The sequence below is a fragment of the Genypterus blacodes genome, unplaced genomic scaffold (assembly GCF_046128005.1).
Source record: "Genypterus blacodes isolate CSIRO-AG114 ecotype Tasmania unplaced genomic scaffold, CSIRO-AGI_Gbla_v1 ptg000042l_1, whole genome shotgun sequence".
NCBI lineage: Eukaryota > Metazoa > Chordata > Actinopteri > Ophidiiformes > Ophidiidae > Genypterus > Genypterus blacodes.
The window spans coordinates 283,690-308,748 of NW_027466855.1; the positions used below are offsets into that span (position 1 = coordinate 283,690).

At 45.6% G+C, this 25,059-nt stretch overlaps 3 protein-coding genes across 6 annotated transcripts; 2 read left to right on the forward strand and 1 right to left on the reverse strand.

Annotated features, from left to right (window-relative positions):
- Nucleotides 1–1,747: 1,747 nt before the first annotated feature.
- LOC142999275 (uncharacterized) lies at nucleotides 1,748–6,001 on the forward strand. Its single transcript, XM_076148744.1, has 3 exons — nucleotides 1,748–1,864; nucleotides 4,670–5,199; nucleotides 5,355–6,001. Exons 1-3 carry the CDS (start codon nucleotides 1,859–1,861, stop codon nucleotides 5,491–5,493), a joined length of 675 nt encoding a protein of 224 aa, XP_076004859.1. The 5' UTR covers nucleotides 1,748–1,858; the 3' UTR covers nucleotides 5,494–6,001.
- Nucleotides 6,002–6,630: 629 nt separating this feature from the next.
- chrna2b (cholinergic receptor, nicotinic, alpha 2b (neuronal)) lies at nucleotides 6,631–12,162 on the forward strand. Its single transcript, XM_076148712.1, has 6 exons — nucleotides 6,631–6,861; nucleotides 9,208–9,359; nucleotides 9,503–9,547; nucleotides 9,659–9,768; nucleotides 10,387–11,551; nucleotides 11,650–12,162. Exons 1-6 carry the CDS (start codon nucleotides 6,780–6,782, stop codon nucleotides 11,773–11,775), a joined length of 1,680 nt encoding a protein of 559 aa, XP_076004827.1. The 5' UTR covers nucleotides 6,631–6,779; the 3' UTR covers nucleotides 11,776–12,162.
- Nucleotides 12,163–12,639: 477 nt separating this feature from the next.
- On the reverse strand, nucleotides 12,640–24,663 carry ptk2bb (protein tyrosine kinase 2 beta, b). Of its 4 annotated transcripts, none has more exons than XM_076148711.1 (31): nucleotides 24,303–24,415; nucleotides 20,911–21,137; nucleotides 20,612–20,790; nucleotides 20,407–20,494; nucleotides 20,244–20,323; nucleotides 19,613–19,675; nucleotides 19,465–19,519; nucleotides 19,206–19,346; nucleotides 19,007–19,081; nucleotides 18,788–18,889; nucleotides 18,560–18,677; nucleotides 18,313–18,352; nucleotides 18,090–18,121; nucleotides 17,946–17,990; nucleotides 17,768–17,865; nucleotides 17,461–17,542; nucleotides 17,265–17,365; nucleotides 16,852–16,967; nucleotides 16,570–16,670; nucleotides 16,278–16,367; nucleotides 15,837–16,041; nucleotides 15,505–15,613; nucleotides 15,361–15,420; nucleotides 15,149–15,271; nucleotides 14,844–14,996; nucleotides 14,601–14,636; nucleotides 14,211–14,235; nucleotides 14,081–14,115; nucleotides 13,851–13,985; nucleotides 13,611–13,691; nucleotides 12,640–13,501 (listed from the first exon to the last, which is right to left on the reverse strand). In XM_076148711.1, the coding sequence occupies exons 2-31, from the start codon at nucleotides 21,103–21,105 to the stop codon at nucleotides 13,280–13,282; spliced, it is 2,985 nt and encodes a 994-aa protein (XP_076004826.1). In that variant the 5' UTR covers nucleotides 21,106–21,137; nucleotides 24,303–24,415; the 3' UTR covers nucleotides 12,640–13,279. The 4 variants fall into 4 exon arrangements, with proteins under 4 accessions (XP_076004826.1, XP_076004825.1, XP_076004824.1 ...); XM_076148710.1 differs by lacking the exon at nucleotides 24,303–24,415 and adding an exon at nucleotides 24,600–24,663 and having other exon boundaries at nucleotides 12,641–13,501; nucleotides 14,081–14,118; XM_076148709.1 differs by lacking the exon at nucleotides 24,303–24,415 and adding an exon at nucleotides 21,805–22,019 and having other exon boundaries at nucleotides 12,641–13,501; nucleotides 14,081–14,118.
- Between the last annotated feature and the right edge of the window lie 396 nt (nucleotides 24,664–25,059).

The window sequence follows — 25,059 nt, forward strand, 5'->3', positions numbered from 1 at the left end:
TGTACTTGACCTTCTACAGAGGATGGTGGCCAATCTGCCCCACATTTGCTTAAAAATTCCACTTCCTTATACAGAATCCATACACTAATGGATGACTGGGCCCTCCTCCGACTCTTAAACATTCCATATTTGCCTCTTTTTCATAAGAGCTCCTGCATTTCATTGACCACACTATGCAACATTCATTTCAGATGTCAAGGACTCCACAGTCGGTTTGCGAACTGTTTACATAGAGAATGAAACTCCCATGGTGCCTTGCGTTCACTTAGGGCCTAAACAGGATGAATGCTCCTCCCGCTAGCATGTTTAACAAAAAACACCGGCAACTGCAACATGAGGTCAACACCTAACTAATTCATATATTTTTTGTTTTTTTGTGAGGGAAATAATTACACTGATACTAAAAAAAAAACTGTAGATTATTGTTGGACTATCTGAATGGCGAAGACCAAAGGAGCAAAATGTACAAATTCTATATCATTGTGGCTTCTTGGTGATTGATTCTGTTCAAGATTTCCCGATGTGGAACTTTACATTCCTTCGTTTCAAAAGAGTGATTTTAACCACCCCTCACCCTGCTGAGACAGATTCCTACCCTCCATCACATCTCTGACTCTCCATGACCTGTAAAACACCTATATATCCCTGCGTCCCATTAAACGGAGGCAGCGACCTGTCGGCGTTATTATTTCTCCGTTGCTGATGGTGATCGATAAAAATATTGCCTGTGGTGAAACATTGCTCTGCGGTCGGGATCATGAATCATTCAAGGCAGAGCTGATCTGCATTGCTGCTTGCTGTCAGCAGCTGTCTTGGACTTGTGCCTACACCATAACATGATGCGTGTTGTGTTTTCTTTTCCTGACAGCTAACCCGCCTGCCTACAGCACCGTTACATGAATGCGCTCCTGTTGTTTTTGTTTGCGCCCGCAGTTGTGCAGCGAAGAGACGGGAAAGGTGGCGATGGGAGCGAAAGGACGCACGCAACGCTGCTCCCGCCTGCTGTGAGGAGGCGGCAAAAACAAACATGGCAGGGTCGTTAGACGGGACGCTGTGTCGAGTGTTTCCTGTCATGTTGAGCAGGAATCTGCTGATAATGAGGTTGTTTTTGCCGTGGCTAAGAATCGTGACATAGTGTGGTGGAGAGAGACCTTTCCAAAATACAAAGACAACACTGATTGGCTTAGCTTGACTCCATCGCTCTAAACTGAACTCCAACCTGTTCTGTCGGGCAATAAAGCCAGAATCCAGATCACACTGATAATAAACTGCATTATCTCCATTATCTCCAACAATCAGCACTTTACTATGCAATACTACACCCCTGACTACAGTGTTGTGTTTGGCCGGCCACAGCAGCTCGGAGCTCGTTGTTGCTTTTCCACATTTTCATTTCTTTCTTTCTTTCTTCGGATACACTTTAAGTATCCCATTCTTAGAAGAAATAGGAAATGTATGTGCAGCCGTGGTCGTAAAAGCTGAGCCCTGGTGCCTCCTCAGTCCCCCATCAGAGCCCACAGATGTGAAGTAGATTACTCCTCCTCTTAACCCCTCCTTCTCTTTCCACTGAAAAGAAAGAAATCATTCACTTTCTGCAAACACACCCCCCCCCCTTTACTATCCCCTCCCCACAGCAGCACACAGGGGCACACAGACCACCACACACTCCAGCCAAACCCTAATTGTGTGTGTTGAGTGAGTGTGTGTGTGCGCGCGCGTGTCTGCATTTTTTTCCCCCCCCTGACATGAAGAAGGAAACGGGAGCGAGTGTTTGTGCTCTGTGTCTGTGAATGGCACTGCTGAAAACTTTGGACTCTGTTTTACTTACTGACAGAAAGTTGAAGAGGAGGAATCCTGCATGTTGGTGAGTTTGTTTGGGTCTATTACAATTACAAAAACTTTAGATTTTACTTTGAGCAGAGTGGGATGCTTTGCCCGCATGGACTCAACCGGCAAAACTAAAGAAAGAAACTTTTGAATTTGGAAACATCCAGCTTATCTAATCTAGTCTCTATCTAGTCTGTCTACTTATAAAAGTGTTGAATGATTTGGTGGCTTGCTTGTACATATTACTTACACATTATAATGACTAATACTTCATTACTTTTCTGTCAAAACTGAACTTGCGAGGTTTCTGATCGGTTCTATTGTGCTACTGCGGCTCCCGTTGTCATAGAAACAAGGCGGTGGCGGAGCGCTGTGACACCGGTGGCACACACCTGTCGAGTGTTTGGCAAAAAAAAGGAACAGCGGAAAGATCTCAGACACACGGCCAAGGAGGACTGGAAGCATGCGTCTGAATGTTAATGTGGTCGCGTCCATGAGGTCATCGCTGCATCGGGCATGAACTGAAATGGAAATCTATTGTTCTACGTTCCAGACATTGAATTGGCACGCTTATCACAAAGAAGGCAGTTCTTCTATTTCAATTATACTCGTTGAAGAAGGAAATGTATTCCCGATCTCCTCCATTGTGTCACACATCAAGGAGAATTCCTTTAAGTCGGATGAGCAGTTAATCAATCAACCAATTACTGAGTACGTTTGTATGCACTTTCAAATGTCAACTTTAACCTAATTAAAGCAACAAGTCGATTTTTCCAGGATAAAAGCGGCATAGATGGACTCTAATGTGCTCCAAGTAACAGGACCAGAGTGTGTGATTGACAGTCCATCTACTGAAGCATATTAACAATCACTTAGTTTGTATTCTGTGGAGGCATTTGTTCTCTCATAAGCTGATAAAAGGAGTTGTGTGAAAGAAATAAAGAATAAAAGAAGCTGTGATCGCACATCTCCACATTTTTCAGTAGGGAGTACAGACAGAAGTTTAGATTGGACAGAATGATGTGTTATTGTAAGAAGCAGCACTTCCAAGCAAGTTCTCTTAAAGAATCACAAACGAGAGGCGACATCTCGTAATGCTGCTCCGAATGTTTGGCGCCGCTCTGCTTTCATTCTGAGGCCGAGCTTTTGCCATCTTCGGGCCAAAAGAAAACGTCAGCCTATAAAAGCCACTTCACCCTGACAGAAGCGCTCACACTCCAGGCCAAACAAACAGGGGCGACTACATGCTACAGAGAGTAGAACATAAACGCCGCTTCAGCTAAATCGCAAGACGCCGGCGTGGAAAATTGTGCAGACATTTTCCGGAGACAAAGGCAATTGCTCCTGCCAATCTGTGATGCAGAGATGCAGCGTGTGTGTGATTCCAGAGAAATGTCACACAGTGTCCTCTGACCACTGCCTTTTACTGCCGAGACGCTTTTTGAACTCCAAAGACAATAAAGTGATATTTTAAGATGACTTGCCCGTCCGTTTGGAAGCATTTTGTCATTAAGCACCAAATGTTGTTCCTGTGAGGTTTTTGATTTATGCCGAGTCCAAATAAGCGCAGTAAAAAGCTCGGAGTAATAAAAAGCTGTCGGCCACGCTGGCGTTCAGCCGAATACCAACTGAAGACCTTAAATGACTTTAATATGGAAATATGGAAACACACTTTTACAGCTGCTGAATGAAGCTTCAGTCTTCATTTCACTCTTTTCTACATTGCTGATTTAGAAGTGAAAGGTTTGGACTTGAGGGCATTACGGCTCCATTTCTGCTTACAGGCGCCTGCAGCTTCTCACACTGCTGTTTCCCAAAGCTCACCAGTAAATACGAGTTTAAAATATTGAACCTAATCCATAATAAACTCACGAGATGTTCATGCATGCAAATTAATCTTTTTTCTAATACCTAAAGAGGAAAATGCATGCTGGTGACACGGATCACCTCAGGAGAAAACTCATTAAATCTGTGTTATTGCAGGCGATGATATCAACCTATCGCTCACGACGCGTATGTCAATCAAATGTATGTGTCTGACATCACGCCGGGCCCATGGAGAATGTCTCCGCTCGCTCTCTGCTCGTCTTACTCCAGCTGCCTGTGAATGATGTCACTGTTTAAAGTGATGAGAAACAGGGCGTCAGAGAGCGGCCCAGCCAGAAGTCGGTTGGTTTATGGGTTTGGGTCACACCACGGTTGATCCTAACATAAATAGGCAATTTTGTGCCCACTATGGTAGCAGGCATGATTGGGCATTCACTCATTGTTTGTGTTCCTCAAGGAAACAAGGAAGTTGATGCAAGTTTGGTTATGAGAAGTTGAAATGGTTTCAAGCTCGCAGCAAGAGACCGCATGAGAAGAAAAGACCTCAGTCTGGCAGAGTTGTTTATGTAGAGTGTATGCACAGTATTTCCAGATGTAGGGACCGCGGCGTGCAAAATGACTAAATGAATACAGGGACAATGCTGGAGAGAAACGGCCCTCGTGCTCTGTGGGGACTCACGATGGAGAGATGTTCTGGATCCACAGAGACGCTGAAGCAACACAAACACAGCTGCGTGCGGCGACGTCAGCGTTTACTGACGGGTGTGACACGAATCAAACAACCAGACTTCCTGCACAGAGGGGCTCGTGTTTACCCTCTGGAAAGGTGCAGTTAGAGACGTTTTTCTACGGCCATTTTAAAAGAGTAAAGGGTCTTCAGATGTCTACACACTCACACAATAGTGCCTGTAACCCATCAAGGTTGAACTGTGTGTAGATGAGAGTAGGATTGTAATGTCATACAGCACTTGTGTGTTCATACAGAAGTTTACACTCACCTCCTCCTTTTGTCCAGGTTACCATGTGGTGTAGTTGGACGCCCTTTGCCTTGCTCTGGGTGTCCATGGTAACCCCAGCGCTCTGCCAAAGTGGGGATGGAGATTGGGGTTCAGGCTTTGTTCAGGCCACCAATGACACGTCTCAGGTAGCGGGTGACGAGCCTGTGAGAACGACAAACAGCCAAAAAGTCTGGATCACGTCAGCGGCAACATCACCGGCGCCGACGCTCCTCACCGACGCCGGTCCGGACAAGTGCTCGGTCTTCTTCAACACCGACCCTGCTTTCGCCCGAAGGCTGAAGGCGCAGCGAGAGCAGGTGGCGTACCTGCAAGCCATCCAGCACGGCAACAGAGCGGTGATGGAGAACTTGGCGCAGTACGTGGGCGCAGAGCTGGGAGATCAAAGCTACGAAGACGTGATCAAGGAAAACATTGTAGGCACCAGAGAGGACCAGAAGAGTTGCCAGGAGGTGTTGGACAAAGCAGTGGAAGATCTAGAGAAGCAGCTGGAGGGGGACGTGTCTGAGGCGGTCGCTGGGATGCAAAAGTGGGTGAAGCATTGTGTTTCTAAGCAGCAAGCAAGATATTGAGGGTATTGCCAGTTTTGATGTCTATAACTTATGTCTGTCTCTTCACTTACTCTTTCTCTCCACGTCTCCGTCTGTGCCTGTTGACTCGCACCCTTTTCCCTCTCCGGAGCAGAATCAGAGAGGAGTCTCGGGTCTTCAACGACATGCTCGGCGCGGCGGCAGACGTGGCCAGCAGGCTGGAGCGCTCGTCTCAGGCCCTGCACGCTTCCTTCACCAGGCAGCTGAAACACATGGTGGACACCCATCGCTAAGGGAGTGTTGAGAAGTCTTTGTACGCTACTCGCACATGTCATCCTGTGAATGATGAGGTCTGTTGTGAGATCCCAAATGATCAACCAGTAAAGGGGAATACACCTTCTATAACCGGGATTATACTGTTGTACTGAGATACAAGTTTGTTTTAAGCTTGCACATAAACATGGCTGAGAGAATCAAGCCAACGTAAGGACTGTTAGGCTTCTGGTCCCAGCGTAAAGATGGAAGGCAGGGTAAACTATACTGGCAGACCATTATTTGGAAAAGCATATACTGTATATATAAAGTGGGAAACAAAGGTGACTGGGCCTTTAAAACATCCTGAAATATGAACATATGAACTGTGTAATCAGAGCTAAGGCATAGAGTTGCAAACAGGAAATTCTATCAGAGGGTTTCAGTGTCAGATAGATACCTGCTTATAATGAAGAAGAAGAAGAGTGGGTCCTTCATCATACCAAGACATGTCATGTGTCATGTGTCATGTGTGTCTGGCTCATTAAATAGCAACAAATCAGACCGCTTCTGTATTTATTCCATCTGTTTACTAACACACTCCACTCCAAAGTTGTATAGGGAAGACAAATTCAACCAGGAATACATTCATTCAACCAGTCTGCCCTCTAGCTGCTGAGAGAGAGAGAGAGAGAGAGAGAGAGAGAGAGAGAGAGAGAGAGAGAGAGAGAGAGACTCCTCAGTCAGTCTGTCCTCCCTCCAATAAAGCAGTAGAGTCGCTGACAGGCTCGGACACAATTGGCATCGTCGTTGCTAGATATGTACTTAAATCAGCGCTTCATTGTTTTGACCACCGTGCGTAAAGACAACAGGACTTGGCTGACGTGTTATGCAGCGACAGTACAGATTCTTTGGCGTGGAAGACATTCTTAAAGCCAAATTATTCAATAGAAGTTGACAGAAAGTGCGCTGGTGACGCTCCCGGGTGATGGACGCCTCTTCTCCAGCTGTGAGCGGCGCGGCGCCTCCAGCCTCTCCGTCCTCCGGGTCACAGGGGCTGACAAGCGAGGAGGCTGCTAGCGATTAATCGATGCTGATCGTTCGGGAAAGTGTAAAGTTATTCAGTCGCCGTAACGTCATCCTCCATCTCCGCCCACATTCATAACACGGGAGAGACACTCACCGTAGAGGAGTAGTGAAGTTGTCCTGATATGCCACCCGGCTGCGAAAATGACCCATTTTCCTCGCACATCACGCTTTCAAGGTAACGCTTGGACGTGTTTGGATGGAAAAAGAACCGAATTCTCCTTAGAAGTTGGACCCGTACATGACAGGACGCAACATGGGATACGACCACCTGTTCTGTGCGAGGATGGCTACGCTCTGCGCACTCTTCTTCTGCCAACAAAGTAAGTATTTTGCTTCAGAAAGAGAAAAGTTACTCAGAGCCAAACGAAAAAGATGCTCCTTAACGAACAACTCGGAAATAATAAAAGAATGAGAGCGTAAAAGTTGGGAAAAACGCGACCAGACTTATCACCCGTAACACCTGCGCCATGTTTGTTTGTTGTTTCTTTACACAAAAACTCCCACAATCCTCTTTCTTCAGGTAGACTCGTTTGTCTCGCGCCGCTCTTAATTGGCGCCATACGGTTACGTCGCGTGCGTTTTGTGCCATTCTGGCGCGCGACAGGAAACCTTTCCATCGTTTACCCCTCGTGCGGAAAGTAGACAGCTGGAGGAGAAGCGACCAAGTGTCCATGTTTACAGGCGCTTTGTAGCACTTCCTCTGCGGGTTGTTCTCACGTTGTCCGTCCTGGCGAAGTAGTGCGTGAATGGAACTGTTGGTAGATAGACAGTAACAGTTTTTGTGTCCTTGACCTTTGGAAATTTGGACGCCAATTAAACAAAAGAGAATAAAGTGACATTTTATAGTCATTTTTTTTTACTGGTTATGGATTTAAACCTTAAAATGACAGATGACAAACTACCATCATTGGTGTTTAATGTGTTAGATCTGTTTTTAAAGTCTTATTTGAGAAGCTAATGTTTACCATTTTGATAATCAACAGAACTAATGAACTGATAAGTAATCAGTTGATTGACATTTTCTGTATAAATGATTCTGGAACTATTTGCACGTGAGATTAGGCTTAAAAACACAGTTTACACACTAATCAAATCTATCTTTTATGGATCTACTCGTTACGAATGAATTCCCACTTTTCCCAGCTATCTCCATCTGCTCCTGTTGCAGCAGTCAGAGGTGCAGGGATCGTTCACATCATGGCGCTGCAAGAGTTTAGTGAGGCTCTCTGACATCAGTCCAACAAAGAACAGTTGTGTGCTTCTTTTTTGTGTGAGCTTTTATTGTATAAGTCCCTGACAGCCCAATTTTACCAAGAGCGGGCCTGGCTCGAGAAGTTGCTGACTCCATCCTCTAAAGCGGTCAGTGTTTCACACGCTGTGCCAACTGGCTTGGCCCCGGTCCAAGATGCCCCGGGCTGGGGAGCTGGATGCTGGAGGTGTCTTTTCATTTCAAAGTCTCCGCTGGCAGGAAGCTTTGATCTGTGGCCCCCTGGAGCTATTCTTCAAGCCCCACATCTGGTCCTCCCCAGATGTACGGACAGATGAACGCACACCCTCTTGGCTGTCAAGAGCGTAGATAAGGTGCATGCCTCTTGAATGAAATTAGCCCTTGTTGGGAGGAGATGAGCAGCAGGTGTGTCGTCGGCAAATTAACAGCAAATTAACAGAAAATGAAGGTAAATTTGTACCAGCTTTGATGCCTCTTTTCTACCAGCTATCTTGCCCTTCTTTAGACTTCACCTTTACAATAACCAGAGACACACATACTGTAGAAACATAACGGCCTGCATCTGGTTTCTCTCTCCAAATGGCTCCAGGCTGTCCCTGATCCGGCACATTAGCTTGGACAATATAATGCAGCAGCGTACCTGCTTATCCTCTTCCTCTACACTGATGGCTCATAAAGACTTGTCAGTGCTGTTTTCAGAAATCCTATCTCACACACAGCCAGGTTAAGAAACACACCCCCACATGCATCTCATCTCCTTGACGTTTGCACACTTGGTTGAGCTTCACTATACACAGGTAGCAGGGGTGTTAATGGTGTGCTAATCTCACGGGTCAGTAGATTTATATGTATGGATTTCTGTGGTTTTGCATCTCGCCTCTTGCATTTTCAATTGTAGGAACGTGGCAACAAATACTGCAAACACTCAGGACTCACTATCAGCTGTAAGCAAAGTGACTGTTTGTGTTTTCATCCGTTGTAACTCGGTGACAGACAACAGCAACATGTTTCACTCCCGACAGAAAGTAGCTCCCCAGTAAACGATGTGTGTAATTGAGTCTGACTGCACAGGAGACATTCCCACGAGATGAGATGAGATCATGTGTATTTCACTGTTTATTATCTCACACAACATTCAGGCTCCGGGTCGCTCTGAGGTTGTGTGCGCATCTGTCAATATCGAATCAATTTGATTAAGGCACTCTCAAGGGTGCAAACAGTATTTTACCTCGGAGATAAGCAGGGATTGGTTGGGGCAGACAGCTATTTACTTGTTGGTATGCTGAAAAACTGTCTGAAAAATGCAGACTGTCTCTAAATGGACACACGAATGAAACTGAAATCACATCGGCAGATCGAAATAAGGAAGATTCTTGATGTTTCGATGTGATTGGATGAGGATCTTGACGACACAAATGTCTTTTGTGTTAATCCACAGTTGTTTGTCACGAGAAAACCCACTCGCACGCCGAGGATGAGCTGTTCAAGAAGCTGTTCGTCGCTTACAACAAGTGGTCCAGACCTGTGCCAAACATCTCTGACGTGGTCATCGTCAAGTTTGGACTCTCCATCGCACAGCTCATTGATGTGGTCGGTTCTTACACACTTTAGACTATAACAGCATTTGTTCCTACTTTAACCTGTTGTTACTCTCTAAAAGTTGCAGCCTAAAACATCTTTATTTAACATTTACATTGAATCTCTCTGTCTGTCTGTCTCCGACTTTCTGCCAGGATGAGAAGAATCAAATGATGACAACTAATGTGTGGCTGAAACAGGTTTTTACATTTTAAACTTTTATCGTGCTCTGCTCAAATGAAGAGACTCGCTTTAATGAGTGTTTTATAATGAGGCAGTAAAACACAGTCCTGTTTGTTTTTCACCCTCAGGAGTGGAACGACTACAAGCTTCGCTGGAGGCCTTCAGACTATGATAATGTGACCTCCATACGAGTGCCGTCAGAGCTCATATGGGTGCCAGACATCGTCCTCTATAACAAGTGAGTGACTGCTGCAACATAAAAACAATAACCTTGAAATTAGAGTCACCATTGATTGATTGGCGAATCATTGTACCGTGTTAAATGAAAGTCCAAGTGTTATGTTACGGTGGGACTGCGGTGCCACCTAGTGGACTTTACATTTACACATTCTGCTCCTCAACTACTCTTCATCATCATCATCATCATTATATTTTGATAAATTGGCCCTTCAGGTCAAATTTGCCAGCTCCCATTTTTGTATTAAATTGTGAGCTGTGTCAAACATTTCCATTCCATTTATTTATCAATTAGAAATGAAGCGGAGAAGGTGGATGACAGCGTTCCAGTCTGTCACGCCTGCGTCACCGCAATCTGCAAGGGAAATTAGACAAAAGATGTGAAGCAGATGAGGGGATAGGAATTCATTGTTATGCACGAGTCGTCATCCGTGTTAATGTGATGATGAAGAGGAGATTACTGAGGAAGATTAGTTCTGCGAAATCCTATCTCTTTTCAATACACGGCCTCTTAAATTAAATTGGAACAGTGGAACCTTTTGTGATGTATTACATAATTGATTATCTAGTTGTTGTATTTGTGGTCTCACATCTCTCCATCGTTTCTTTGCTCCTCCAGTGCCGATGGAGAATTTGCCGTCACTCACATGACCAAAGCTCATTTATTCCACACGGGGAAAATCCGCTGGGTCCCTCCTGCCATTTACAAGAGCTCCTGCAGCATCGACGTCACCTTCTTCCCCTTCGACCAGCAGAACTGCAAGATGAAGTTCGGCTCCTGGACCTACGACAAAGCCAAGATCGACCTGGAGCGGATAGAAAACACCGTGGACCTCAACAACTACTGGGAAAGCGGCGAGTGGGCCATCATCAACGCCGTGGGCACGTACAACACAAAGAAGTACGACTGCTGCCATGAGATCTACCCAGACATCACCTACTTCTTCATCATCCGCAGGCTTCCTTTGTTCTACACCATCAACCTCATCATCCCCTGTCTGCTGATCTCCTGCCTCACCGTCCTGGTCTTCTACTTGCCCTCAGACTGTGGCGAGAAGATCACCCTGTGCATCTCCGTGCTGCTGTCCCTCACTGTGTTCCTCCTCCTCATCACAGAGATCATTCCCTCCACCTCCCTCGTCATCCCTCTCATCGGCGAGTACCTCCTCTTCACCATGATCTTCGTCACCCTCTCCATTGTCATCACCGTCTTTGTGCTCAACGTGCACCACCGCTCACCCAGCACTCACAAGATGCCTCGCTGGGTCCACTCTGTGTTCTTGGACCTGATCCCGCGCTGGCTGTTCATGCGACGGCCTGCACCAGAAGGCCGGCGTCGCAGGCTGCTGCTGCTCCAGCAGGAGGCGGCGGTGCAGCACCGACGGGCCCGGATGGCGGGGTACAAAGCCGCCAACTGCATCAGCACCTCGGCCAACTGGTTAAGAGACGAGAGCGCGGCAGAAGACCCCGAGAGACGAAGTTACGAGGACCTGGAGCTGGGAACTCTGACGTCGTACTTCTCCTTCCGTCCGCCCTCGCCCAGACCCCCTGCTGCGACTCCTCCGGCGCAACAGAAAAACCCTCAGAACCGCCAGGAGGAGGCCGGAGGGCTGAGCAGACCTTTGACGGGGTGCAGAGTCAATGCCAACAAGGGGCCTAAAGCTAAAGCTGACAACACAGGATCAACAGAGCCAACAATCCTGCTCTCACCAAGCGTGATCCGCGCTCTGGAGGGGGTTCACTACATCGCAGACCACCTGAGGGCCGGGGACGCTGACTTCAGTGTGAGTGTTCATAGATAGTAAAGGATCGTTTTGGTGAATGTGGGAAACAAACTCACTCATCACTCTAAATCTCTCCATCTCTCTTTTTCTCTGCACAGGTAAAAGAGGATTGGAAGTATGTCGCCATGGTGATCGACCGCATCTTCCTGTGGATGTTCATTATCGTCTGCCTGCTCGGTACCATCGGCCTCTTCCTGCCGCCTTGGCTCGCTGGCATGATCTAACACTTGGGACGCATGGAATCGGGTCAAAAGAAGCGGAAACACTTGAGAGGTGAAGCGTGAACACCTGAGCGTCCTGTGACAGCCATGGAGAACTGATCTTCACCCCTGAGGATGAGGTGACTGTGTGTGATCAAAGGGAAACGTGGGGGGAGGGGAATACTACAAAACATACAGCGTGATTGAGGTCACGTTCCTCAGATCTGATGGGATGATTTCTATCATGCAGGTTTCTCGGTTGCCGTAGATTTGAGCAACCCTGGCATGCTGGACTGGGAGTCTGTATTTACCGGAAAACACACTAACTAGGGTCGTTTTATCTGTGGCCTCGTAGCCGTGATTAACTTTATTTTTGAATGAACCATAACCTATGTAATAAATATGAAGAAACCTTTGAAAGTCCCGTCTGTGTGACATTTGTGAGTGGTGTGTAAATGGCATGGCGTCGCATCTCTCACACTGGGGCGTTCTCGATGTCGCTACCGTCTCATTCGGAAATACCGTTTGTCACTTTTATACGCCCGTTAATGCCATGGCAACGTGCACGAGGTGACAGGAAGTCACTCAGGAAGAGAGAGATGGCCTATTCTGAGCTTAACTCGCCTTCTATGCAGCACTCACATAATACCGCAATAGTCGAGCACGTGTGAATATTAAAAGCAGAACTTGTCAGATTGCATCATATGTTACAGGTGTTGCTTTTTGTTTCTCCATAATCAAGTGCAATTATGGTCAAATGTGAGTATTTCCTCCAGACATTGTCAGCAGAGTTTGTAATCAATCATCAGCGCTTCTTTCTGCAGCCTTTAATCTGCTCTTCATCTGCATTATTCATCATTTCCGTCTCTTTGCTGCTTTTGAAGTGAAACATGTCCGCCTCCCGCTCCTTTGATTTCATCCAGAAGGATCATCACACACACTTTACTTCAGCGGTTAAGTGAGCGTTAGGGATTTCACAGCGGGATGATGAAACACAAAGCAAAATACCTCCAATTCCACCTTCCATTAGTAAAGGAGCATACATCATCACCTTTATTTCATATCACTTGAATATTGAATTTCATATTTTTATCAACCCACATTTTCAAGTGGAACACAGAATCTCAATCGCAGTTATCCATTATTATCGTGGTACACATCTTTTCCTTTTGTTTACAGTAAAACTAATAGTATTTGTCATAAAACTGAGACATATTTACAAACCATATATATCGTGATGAGGTACTTGGTAAGTATCAGATCGCTCACATCACAGTTCATATTCAGTGAAGCTTTTTAAGAGTTGACAAATGCCCAGTATCTTATGGATTTCAGCTTATACTTTACCGCGTACGAGCACACCTTTGCCCCTAAGCCGACCACATCCACCGAGTGCTTGAGTCACATTTTGTATTTATCACCACACTTTCAGAACGACCCTCCAAACAAACTGCTTAATTTAAGCTATTCGACCGCTCCACAATTTTCAGCCAGTAACGTGTCGTGTCCGACGCCTCTCCGGCCCTACTTAGGGGTCCGGCGGTTTGGGCTTGGCCAGGTTGGCTCGGACCCTGGCTTGGTCCACGGCGTCCAGCATGTTCTTGCTGTCCACCGCCAGCGTGTGAGCGGCGGCCAGCATTTGCTTCATGCACTCCTCCTTCAGCGAGGTGATGGCGTTCTGCTGGGCCAGACGCATCTTGCTGATCAGCTCTGCCATGTCGTTGTTCAGCAGCTTCTGAGTGCCCTCAATCTGTAGAGGGGCACAGGATGGATCCATTTTTAGCTCAAGATATAACATTAGATCTAAAAAGATGAGGAAACAGGGGGGAAGAAAGCCTCAGGGGACAAACAATGTGTACCTCTGTCCTGATAGACTCGTGTAAGGTGGGCAGTATGTCGTCCACGCTGTGAATCAGATCTCGTAACGCCATGCCCACAGACTGCAGACACACACAGACGAGCGGGGGAGAGTCGATCAGCTGCATGACTCAGGATATGGCTTTTCTATTACAATTCAATCACCTCAAAGAGGAGAAATACAAAACCAAACTTTGCCAATAATGCAGCAGAGATAAGAAAGAAGAAGCGTGAAAGTGAACCTTCACAATGCTGATGTAAAGCTCAGGCTGCAGAGCGGTGATGTCATTCTTCAGCTGGACAACCACTTTGACCACGTTCATGACGCAGCGGTACACTTGGTCGTCGGAGCGGTCCAGCTCGGCAGTGGGAGCCGGCTGAGGGAAAGAAGGGAATAAAGAGGGTTTATCAGGAAAACCATCAACACTTTTAAATTTACTTTCCACTGTAGAGTTATTAAAAATGTAATTACATGTGTGAGAGAGAGACGTGGAGGCTTCTCTGGTGCTGCTGAGAGAGAGAGAGAGAAAGAGAAAGAGAGAGTTCAGGAGGATTGGCTGTGGGTGGTGTGTGTCAAATCATTATTCCCACTAATCACTCACCATGTTCACTGTCAGGTTCAGGGAGCTGAAAATAGAAAACAAAGGGAAATATAAGGGCTATAAATGAAAACAAAGATGCGATGATGAGACACACACACACACACACACACACACACACACACACACTAACTATGGTCTTTGATGATATGTGTGATTAATTTGAATCTTGCTTGTATTTCTTGGCTTTTAGCATTTCCCAGAATGCCTTTGGATAACCTGTGACTCTTGTGCTGTTAATGTCTCCATGTGATGTTGATGTTGATTACATTCAGGTGAAAAATAAGCCACCAAATAAAATCAAAATGGGCCTAGAACTGTGTGCTGCTGTGCTTTCTCCCCTTGTCTCAAATCCTGTCAAAGCGTCACAGAACGTTCCAGACTGACACTTACTGTTGGACCGGCCGGGTCCTCAGGTCCCATGGGGTCCTGCAAAAGAACAGGCAGGTTGATTTTACAGAACACGGACACGGATCTCCTCTTTGGAACTGTTATCACGGCAACATTCAATGCAAGACTATCGGGTTGCCGCTCGCTGACACGGTTCCGTGCAGCCGCCACAGGCACACTGGTGCCAGGGCGACACAGAGACACAGAGAGCGGCTTGACAAACGTTAATGATGCTCTGTTTCCCACCAGCAGTCTCTCCTCCTTCTCCAGCCACTTTTTATCCGCCATCATCTGCTCCTTCTGCTGGCGGAGAGTGTCCTGCATACATTCTCTCTCCATCTGCCACAGGCTCTGGGCGTTGTCTTTGCTTTTCGCTTCCAGTCGAGGAAACTGGCTCTCCTGCAGGGGAATCAGGGGACACGTGGGTGAATCTCACACACACACACACACACACACACAGACACACAGACACAAACACTCAACCTCTGCCAAAATCTCACCTGTACATAAATACAGGAATTGAGTAAGAGAAGCTTTGTGCTCTTTCTTACCCCCATGCTGCGGCGGCGTGGAGACCTGATGGGCAGCTGCAGCGTCCTCCTTGAGTCAACGGGGGATTGATAGTCACATGGACTGGCCAGGTCGGGTGAGCTGGCACATAACGCCTCGTTCAGCTGCACACATTCACAAACACGTACGCATAACATTAACACTAAATCCAGTTACATGTACCAACACCTTCAGAGGTTCATTGCTGTCGTACCTGAATGTGCAGACCAATATTGAGCGTGTTGCCAAACCGCCCTGGTTTCATTCTTGAAGGCTGTGAAAAGGCAAGCGCATCATAAATGAATATTGTGTTATATTTGACTTCCTGCTGTGAGGTGATTTTAAGGGGGATTCCTACCTTGGGAGGAGGCTCATGGAAACTGATCTTGGAGTCAAACAATTTAGTGGAGCGCGCTTTGTCCCTCTGTCTCTCCACCTCCTGCTCTTTCTCCATGTTGTGGACATCACTGAGAAGAGAGGCACACAATCACAGCTTACTGTTAGTTCTGAGCAAGTAATCATTTGTATATATATGAGTATATCCTCCTGAAACCCTGTGACCTCATAATTAGACATCACATTTTTCCTTCCCTACACCTGATACATCATAATCCATAACTTAGACCTGTTGTCCTCACGTCTGGACATTTCTTGGTATCCCCCTGGTATAGTATTAGTATCCCCTCATACCTTATCTTGATCACCAGCTCGGTGAAGCTGGGTCTCTCTCCGGGGTCGTAGGACCAGCAGCGGGTCATGAGTGAGTAGATGGCCGGGGGGCAGTCGTCTGGTTTAGGCAGCCTGATGCCCTGCTCCAGCTGGTTGATAACATCTCTGTTTTCCAGCCAGAAAAACGGCTGCTGCCCGCGACTCATTATCTCCCACACACACACGGCTGAGGAGCGACGCAAGCACAAAGCGAGAAAGGGAAGCGGCTTGAAACATGCGTGCTGATATTGATTATCCATTGTGAAATGCTGTGATAAGGCTACAAAGGGAATATGAAAGCGATAAGAATCTGTCTGTCGCTATATCAGGAACGACAATAATAGACTGGATTTCAGGAAGAAAACATCCATCTGTTCTTTTATCCACAGTTAGTACCACAACAGTTCAGCATCAGAAACTCACCAAACATCCAGACGTCACTGGCTGAGGTGAAACGTCTGAAGTTGATGGATTCTGGGGCCATCCATTTGATTGGCAATCGAGTAACAGAGGCTGAAAGGGTGAAAAGCTCATACAGATGAAGATACAAATGCTCCAAATTGAGCAACAGTCACCCCTGAAGTAGCTTGTTTCATTTAGAAAACTAGTGTGTTCATTGTGTAAAGGTCAGATGCACTGTGTGTGTGTGTGTGCGTGTGTGTGTGTGTGTGTGTGTGTGTGTGTGTGTGTGTGTGTGTGTGTGTGTGTGTCTTACCTTTGTAGTATTCTTCATCCTCTATGTATCTGGACAGACCGAAGTCTCCCAGCTTCACACAATCTGGACTGGCAACTAAAACGTTCCGGACAGCAATGTCTCTGTGACGAGGACACCACAGACAAAATGGATAAAGTTTCTGTGTGTACATACAGTATATCTATAATGAGGAATCTCTTTGAATCTCCTCATCTATTTGGGGCAGCAGGATGTGATATGTATCATTTGTGGCATATATGAAAGCTGATCCAGCAGTGATATAAATATAAAGATGTGGTTCACCTGTGCACCATGTTGACCCCTACGAGGTAGACCAGAGCTTTGCAGATCTGCATGCTGTAAAGCACCAGTGTGGTGTTGGTCAGCGTGCTTTGGTTCTGCGTTAGATAGTTTCCGAGCTGCAGGAATGGCAGGGTTTTACTCAGACACGCTGGATTACTGCAAACATCAGGTACATATTGATCTTTGTGTCTTTCACACTGGGACGCAGCAGAGAATAATGGAGCAAGAGAGCGAGGAGAGACTTGTGTTGCTTTTGGAGTCGGTTACAAATTCCTGTGTTGTGACGTTTGTTCCTCCCGTCAGTTGTGTTGACATTGTAGCGTGATGTCATCCCAAACTAAACACACACTCCATTACAGCACCTACGCTTAGATTACATAATAATAAAGAGTAAAATGGTGATAGGCACTCACCTCTCCAAACTGATAAAGCTCCATGACGATCCAAACAGGATCCTCCTCTATGATTCCAATCAGTTTGACAATGTTTGGATGGTCCAGGTTCTTCATAATCACTAGGGAGAACGCACCACAGCCACAACAGAAGGATTAGTATTGTGTTGCACAGTATTAGTAGTTGTATCATAAAGAAGCAGGAATGTTTCAGTACCTGCTTCACTCATGAACTTCTCCATGACGTCAGGTGAGCAGTCTTTGCAGGTTTTCACTGCCACGTTGACTCTCTCTCCATTCTGTTCAATACAAAACACAAATCAGTCGCAACAAGATCATCAGCAGTCAAACAAATGTGGAAATCTTATAGCTATTTGTAGAAAAAAAGGAATTCTGTCAGTTTGAGAGTATTTATCCAACTGATATACACACAAATAAACTTATATCGTACTTATGGCTTATATAGATAGATATACAGTATAATGTGGTTTTTCATGTCCTTTCTCTTCCTCACACACACGCACCGATTTTTTGTAAATTCCATCGTAGACCTCTCCAAAAAAACCCTCGCCAAGAATTCGACCTAGAACGATGTCATTCCGGTCGATCCCGTACTTCACAACTGAGGGACGATTAAAAAAAGTGAAAAAGTCAATTGTCCACAGATTCCAACTTCAAATGAAGACAAAGCGTCTTACAAACCTGATTGCGGTCTCTCATCCAGAATCTCACAATAGATGTCCGACCCTGAAAAGACCAGAACAGAAATATTCATTCAGAACTGCTGAAGCATTCAATGTGCTGCTGGCTGCTTTAGTTTGCAGAGCCGAGGCAGTGTGAGCTCACCCATGCTGTATCTGAAGGAGTTGGTCTCTTTGCTGCGCCACAGGAAAAAAAGAGAATAAAACAAAGGCACTCTCGTAAATTTTATACTTACAGCTCCTTAAAACTGACAGAATGATTCAATACAACAGCCTCTTTCATCAATAACTCAACAACCAAAGAGAATGAGATCAACCTGGACGAGAGGCAACAAATCAGTGACATCATGCAACAGTGTTCCACTCACTCTGTTGGGATCTCAGGGAGGGAACTTCGTACGTTGGCATCTAAGTTTACAGCAATAAAACATTTGAGTTAAGTTTGACGAACACATTCCAGGTATCCACAACAAACACACTCAGGCCTCGTTGGGTACATTTCACAACCCGAGATCAAACTCTTTCCACACCCGCAATTACACTTCCCACATGGAGCTTAAGTACGAGAGAACAGAGGAAGGAAGAGGAAGTGGGTGGATCCCTGCATGCGCACACCTTCATTTGGCCGGGCGATAATGGAAACGTCCGTGTCGTTCTCCAAGCGACAGTAGCCGTCCATGAGATCCATCATGTTCTCTGCCATGGGGAACGAGGCCACGTTGATGGACAGAGACTGTGGGACAGAACAATGACACGTTCATAAACCTTACACACACATAAAGATGGTATAAATGCACACTGCAGGATGGATGAGACAGACGGGGCGTTACTGCGGTCACGTACCTGCCTGGCGCCCTCGATGTTCAGGGTTATAAGAGCTTTGCCGTCGCTCTGGGACAAACATCGCACCTTCTTGATTTGTTTGAAGTCGGCTAGAAACACAGGCTGAGATGCAAAAAACAGGAATAAATGAGGCTTGCAAGGATGGGGTTACGTTTGCTAACTGGGCTAATTTACAGTTTCACCGCTGTAAACAAACACATAAATCTCCAGCATGCTTACCGCTGAATTCTTCTGCGTGCGTTGGCGAATGCCCCGCCCACCAATGACCAATTCCACTGACAGACTCCATCCTTGCTGTTGAGAAGTGACACAGGTCCAAAGTTCAATGATTTGGTTGTTGACATTGATCACAGTGGACGTATAAAAGGAGCCACAGTGATGTTTATTCCTTTGGTAGAGACAGAATGGAGCCGCTCACCACCAGTTCACATGGATAGACCTCTTCGTCGTAGTTAACAAAGTCTTTCAGGGTCTCAAAAAACTTCACCATGCACTCCTCTTCCTTCAGCGTGGCGTACTGCTGAAACGTTTGCTGGATCAGCTTCCGTAGCTGCCTGGACTGGATCAGAAGGAACAGAACGTCAAGCCACCATAGCAACACAATCTAACCTCTCATTCATTCATCAAAACAAAACATAAATCTCAAACATTTAAGGCTGAATGAAGCTCAGGGTTACCTTCATGCTGTTGATCAGCTCCAGAGGGAAGAAAAGCTCCAGGCCCACTTCCTTTCTTCATTTGTTAAGCAACAAGACAACACAAATGAATGAATATTTGCTTCTAAATTGAAACATTATAACAGCGAGGCAAAAGAAGAAAACTTACTCCAGCAGCTCAAAGTTCGACTTCTTCTCCAAACCTTTAGCATTCATGTCTTTGTAGAACCGCCTGCCAGCAAAAACAAAGCATATTTATTGAACGTAACCTGAGCTTTCCTTCGCCTTTCCCAAAACCTGACATTTAAAGGCCCGTATCAGTTCATCTCTGGATAACGGCTCTGGTTTCAGCGGTGATACACGACATTCCGGTTCTGTTTTGGATATGAATTCCAAATGGGAGCTTATAGACAGGTCACACACAGAGCCAGTGAACTTTACAGAGTTAATGTATTCAACCTCGTGGCCCTTGTGATGGCACACTGAGTGTCTGTTTTTCACTGGAATGTTCTTCTCTGTGTGCACAAGAGGAAGGTTTAGAGCGAGGCCGACGATCCAACAGGTTCCGGAATGCGCAGCTGCCTGAGTCAACCTACAAATATGCAAACCTGCAAAAAAACGCTCTTGAACTGTCTTACCAGCACACACACATGGTTGGATTGAAGATTATGCAACAGTACGACAGTAGAACACGAAAGTCGCCCTGCTTTCTGCATTCTTCACGCTACATACAGCGTTGGATGTTTGATAGATGAGAGTAAACGCAGAGACTTGGAGAGGAACGCACTTCTCTGACTTACCTGATCTCCAGACAGCCGAGCTGCAGCGCCATCCCGTCGCTGACCTTGCTGGCGTGAAACTGCATGTAATCGCTGCGCACCTGCCACCGAAAAGAAGAGATGTTATGACACAAACCAGCTGAGGAAGAAGCGTCGGACCTGTTCTGTAGCTGCAGCTCGGTACCTGTTGGTAGAAATACAGCAGAGTAGATCTGTCATCGTTGAATTTTTCCAGGAAATTTACTGGAACGTATCTGATGCGTAGATCGTACCTGTATTCGACAGGAGAGAACACACAGTACTTTGTTTTAATACCACAAACTAAACACTGAATCCATCTCACACACACACACACACACACTCTGAGGACACAATAATCCATCTGTGACCTCCATTCCGCCTCCACATGGTTGCTCTCGTAGCGCTGCTCCACCTCTCCGATAGTCAGGTCGGGATGAAGCCAGTGAAGTTCGTCCGACTTGAGGTGCTTCAGCAGCAGACCGAAGCATCCTGCGTGCTGGACGTTCGGCCCCAGGCGACCGCTGATCAGGATCGAACGGATGATGGCCTGAGCGAGAGACAGAGAGGGAGAGAGAGAGAGAGAGAGAGAGAAAGAGAGAGAGAGACTTGTATGAAGATTCCCCGCATCCTTTCCTTTCTCGTCTACTTTTCTTTTCTTCTCTCTCACCCTAATTTGCCAGGAGCTGTCACATTTGACCAGCTTGAAGTTCTTGCTCAGGTTGTTGCTGGTGCAGAAGCAGACTTTGAGGATCTTGACGGGCCCCCCATCACCGGCGGTGTGCTCCGGGCTGAATTCAGGGGCTACTGGTTTTGGACTGGGCACTTTCCAGGCCAGGGTGTCTCCGGACATCACCTCATACATTTTCAGGATCGGGGCGGCACCATCACTTCATCCTATTCATGGGCCAATAAAAGAGAGATGAAATGAGAGTTGAAATTGACTATAAAGTATTGAAGTACGGTTGACAATCATGCGGTTGGAGTTTCTATGATCTACATCAGCAGCAGGAAACCCTCAGTGTCTATTTATATCCACATCTCTGACTGAAACCTGCAGACCGCAAACTAGGGCAAAGTAGGACAACAAAGTGTTTGAAAATGAGACAAAATTGATCCAAAAAGCATCCAACCTGAAACCTAAACAGCAGTGACAGACATCTTGGCTGAGCTCCTGCTTATGTAACGTGTGTTTATCTGCTCTGAGACAGAACATGTATCCAAGTGTAGGAGGGGAGCAGCTTTCCTGCTTGTTGTTGCCCTTTTAAGACATGATTATCTTATATTATCATCAGAAAATACACACATTTTCCAGAAACCACGTAAGTCAAATGTGCAGGATGTTAGTTAATAACGATCGTGCACGCTGAGTGTGAACTACTGCTAAGGCCACGCAATTGACTGCACCACACCTGACAGTGAACACATCAAGAGCTTCTTACAATTACGAACCTGACTCACTTTATTAATGTTCCCTCCTGCCAGGCGGAAACCGAAGGCGTATTCACAGAGCAAACAGAGTAAAACATCCAAATACTTTCAAAAAACAACCGTGACAACATACCTGACTGTGAGTTAGAGGGTCAAATCCGTAAAATCAAACCTAATCAGCTGTCATCAGTCGTTCTTCTATAAATGAAGCCGCATGCTGTTAGTTAGTCCGCTGTGTGTGTGTGTGCTGAACTGAGCTGAGCTGAGCTGTGTTCAGGGTTTCTGTCTCTGTGGGACAGGGTGCTGTTTTGTTAGCCGGAGGCCATGAATTCCCCAGCAGGGCCCAGAGTGGGTGTGTGTGTGTGTGTTAGAGAGAGAGAGAGAAAGAGCGGGCAAGAGAGAGAGAGAGAGAGAGAGTGAGAGAGAGAGAGAGAGAGAGAGAGAGAGAGAGAGAGAGAGAGAGAGAGAGAGATGAGTGTGCAGCATGTCCAGCATGTTGCATCACCTGGGTGTGGGAGGCCTGACAGAGGGGCTTGAGGGGTTAAAGTTAAAGTTAAAGATTAAAACAGAAACAAATGCATTCCTCAGCTCATCTGAGAGGAAGAATGTCCAAACAGCAACAACGCCTGCGTGCACATTGACACAAATTACTCACACGGATAACGACAAATGCATCCAAAGGTATCTGGCATTTTTCATACCATATCAATATTCATTTTCCACAGTATTGATTTACTGCCTTTCCTAGTTTATATACGTTTTACTGCTCGTTAGATTTATACTCACCGCTGTTTACATGAGCCTGCATGGTTTTTGCTGGTAACATTTGCATTTATTGACATTATAATGTATCTTAAAGGCTCTGGGACGAGCTCAAGAAGATTTTGTTTTTGTTTACTGGCGGCTGTCGCAACGAAATTCATCGTACAGGTCTGTTTCACTTTAACTCTTTTGGTTGATGTCTTCACAAAGTGACAAGTGGAGGATTATTTTTAACCTAAAAAGAGAGCCTGAACACAACATGGAAGGGGAAGGAAACCAGCTAAATCTAGACCGACCTAACCCTAACCTGTGACCTTTCGTCTGCTCAAGATAACAAGTGTGTGAGCCTTCATTTCTCTACAGTTTCAATGCTTGACGAGTAAACGCTAAAATCCAAAACAATGGCGCACAGATAGAAAGAGGTGAAAACAATGTTAGCGCTCTGCAAAAAAGCCAGATGCTCCACTGAACCATAATGATGGGACACAGGCAATGCTTATAATTACATAGAACACACAAATACAAAGTAAATAGTGTTGAGCACTATTCAATAATGTCATTTTAGGCTTGGAAAATTAACAAAAGCAACATGTCCTGTGCAAGTGTCGATGCCTCACAAACACACTGTCATGCTTGCACTTGAGTTGTTATGGCAACTGCAGATTTTTTTTTTTTTTTAAAAAGATCCCAAATGGAGCAAAATAACTCATCAGAGACAAGAGAGCGAGGCTGAAGCAGTGAAAACAATTTGCTGCTAAATTCAGTGTGCAAAGTCTTTTTCACAACAGCAGACACTTCATAATAATAACAATAATTACACTTTCCCCTCTTCAGTCTGTGCACATTCACATGTCTGGGAGGGAAACATGAGTGACACTAACTGATTCTGGGTGACAGATTGTGAGATTTGAGAGCAAGATTCTACAGCAGCCAAGCAGGAGAAGCAACAACAAGCTGCATGAGAGAGGAAGAGCAGGCCAGTAAAGTCATAACGGATAAAAAAAAATGATGTGTGTTATTAAGACAAAAACAAGCCATTACAAAAAGGTCAGTACAGTCGATGTTGTCAACCTGTGGCTAAATATCAGAGGTGGTAGCCCTGTAAAGACGCAGATCTGTCCAAATAATCGATTATAAGTCAATCCATATTCTCGACTATCAGAAAATTGTGGTGGAAAGTAAAGATTTCCTTCAATAATTGTAATCAAATCTAATGGGGGTTTACAGATTAAGACCCAAACTTAATATTTATTGTAGCGTTGTTGCATTGTTGCATCTACACCAACTGCAAAACTTAATCTCCCATAAACTAAACGGTGAAAACGACATTATTCTATAGATCTTGACAGTAAACTCTCGACTAAATCCACTTTCTTTGGTTTTCCACGCTTATTTGTGCCTCTGCGGTATGTTTTATTCTATCATTTCATGTTTTGCAGCGGGGCAGAGTATTGCAACGTCATGACCCTAAGCGCTGGAATGTGGCCGCTGCCTCTCCACCTGCACAGACTTGCTTTGATGAAGAACAAACGTTCCCCTCAGACGGCAAACGCGCACTATAGTAGGTAACGCTACACTATAGTATTATAATAAAGTCGTTAAAATATAATAACACGCGATTCCACGTCAGATTGAACAGTTGGCACCTCAAATCGGTTAAAAATGAAACTGTCAAACCGAGTAAAAAGCGGAGAAAAGGTGTTTCCACTGATAACACACCACAAAAGGAGACAGTGTGTGTGTAGTCATTTTAAACGTAAGGCCCGTTTGCAGCCATTTGTGTTGTATTCTATTAAACTGTAACATCCACGACCCCTCAACCAAAACCTACGCATACAATCGATCCTTATAATTGATCTTTAGTCTCACCTGATGCTGAGTCGGTTCCCTGTTGGAATGAACGCAGATCGGAGTGTGTAGCGAAACAATCCTATGTGAGCCCTGGAGTCACACACTTTGCTGTGTGTTAGTGTCGGTGAAGGTGGCAGCAGCAGGTAACCACTCCCTCACCTTTATCGCTCCTCCGTCTGCAGGTGGGCCCACTTCCTTATTTAATAGCAGCCCGAATATGGCCGAGTACTTGAGACTTTGCTCACGAAGTTGCCGAAACAGAGCCCGAAGCGTGTCAGTACTAATAAACAGCATAAAAGGTTATAAATGACTGACCTGTTTTAGAAAGCAGAACACCGCCTGCGTTGCATCTGGTCGAGAAGTCAAATGTGAACGTTACTTATAACTTAACTCGTTGTTTGAACCGTTTTCAGCGTAAAACTGCTGTAATTACAAACTCTGACCAGCAGAGGTCAATATAGCACAAGACTTTAACTTTGCTCGCCACAAACTGTAATCGACACAGCATGTGTAAGTAATGTAAATAAAGAAATGTAATGGTTAGTTTAAAGCAAACAAACAGGTTTTTGCTTGTTTTTAATTAACATATTTGTTGCACTTGTTGCATTTGTTGCACTTGTCTTACACCTTTGTTATCATATTAGATTTTTGCAAGCTTAGTAGTTTAGCTCCTCCTGACTCCAGCGATAATAAGCAGAATAGATGATGTGTGTGTGTGTGTGTGTGTCTGTGTGTGTGTGTGTGCGTGCGCGCACGTGTGTGCGTGTGCGTGTGC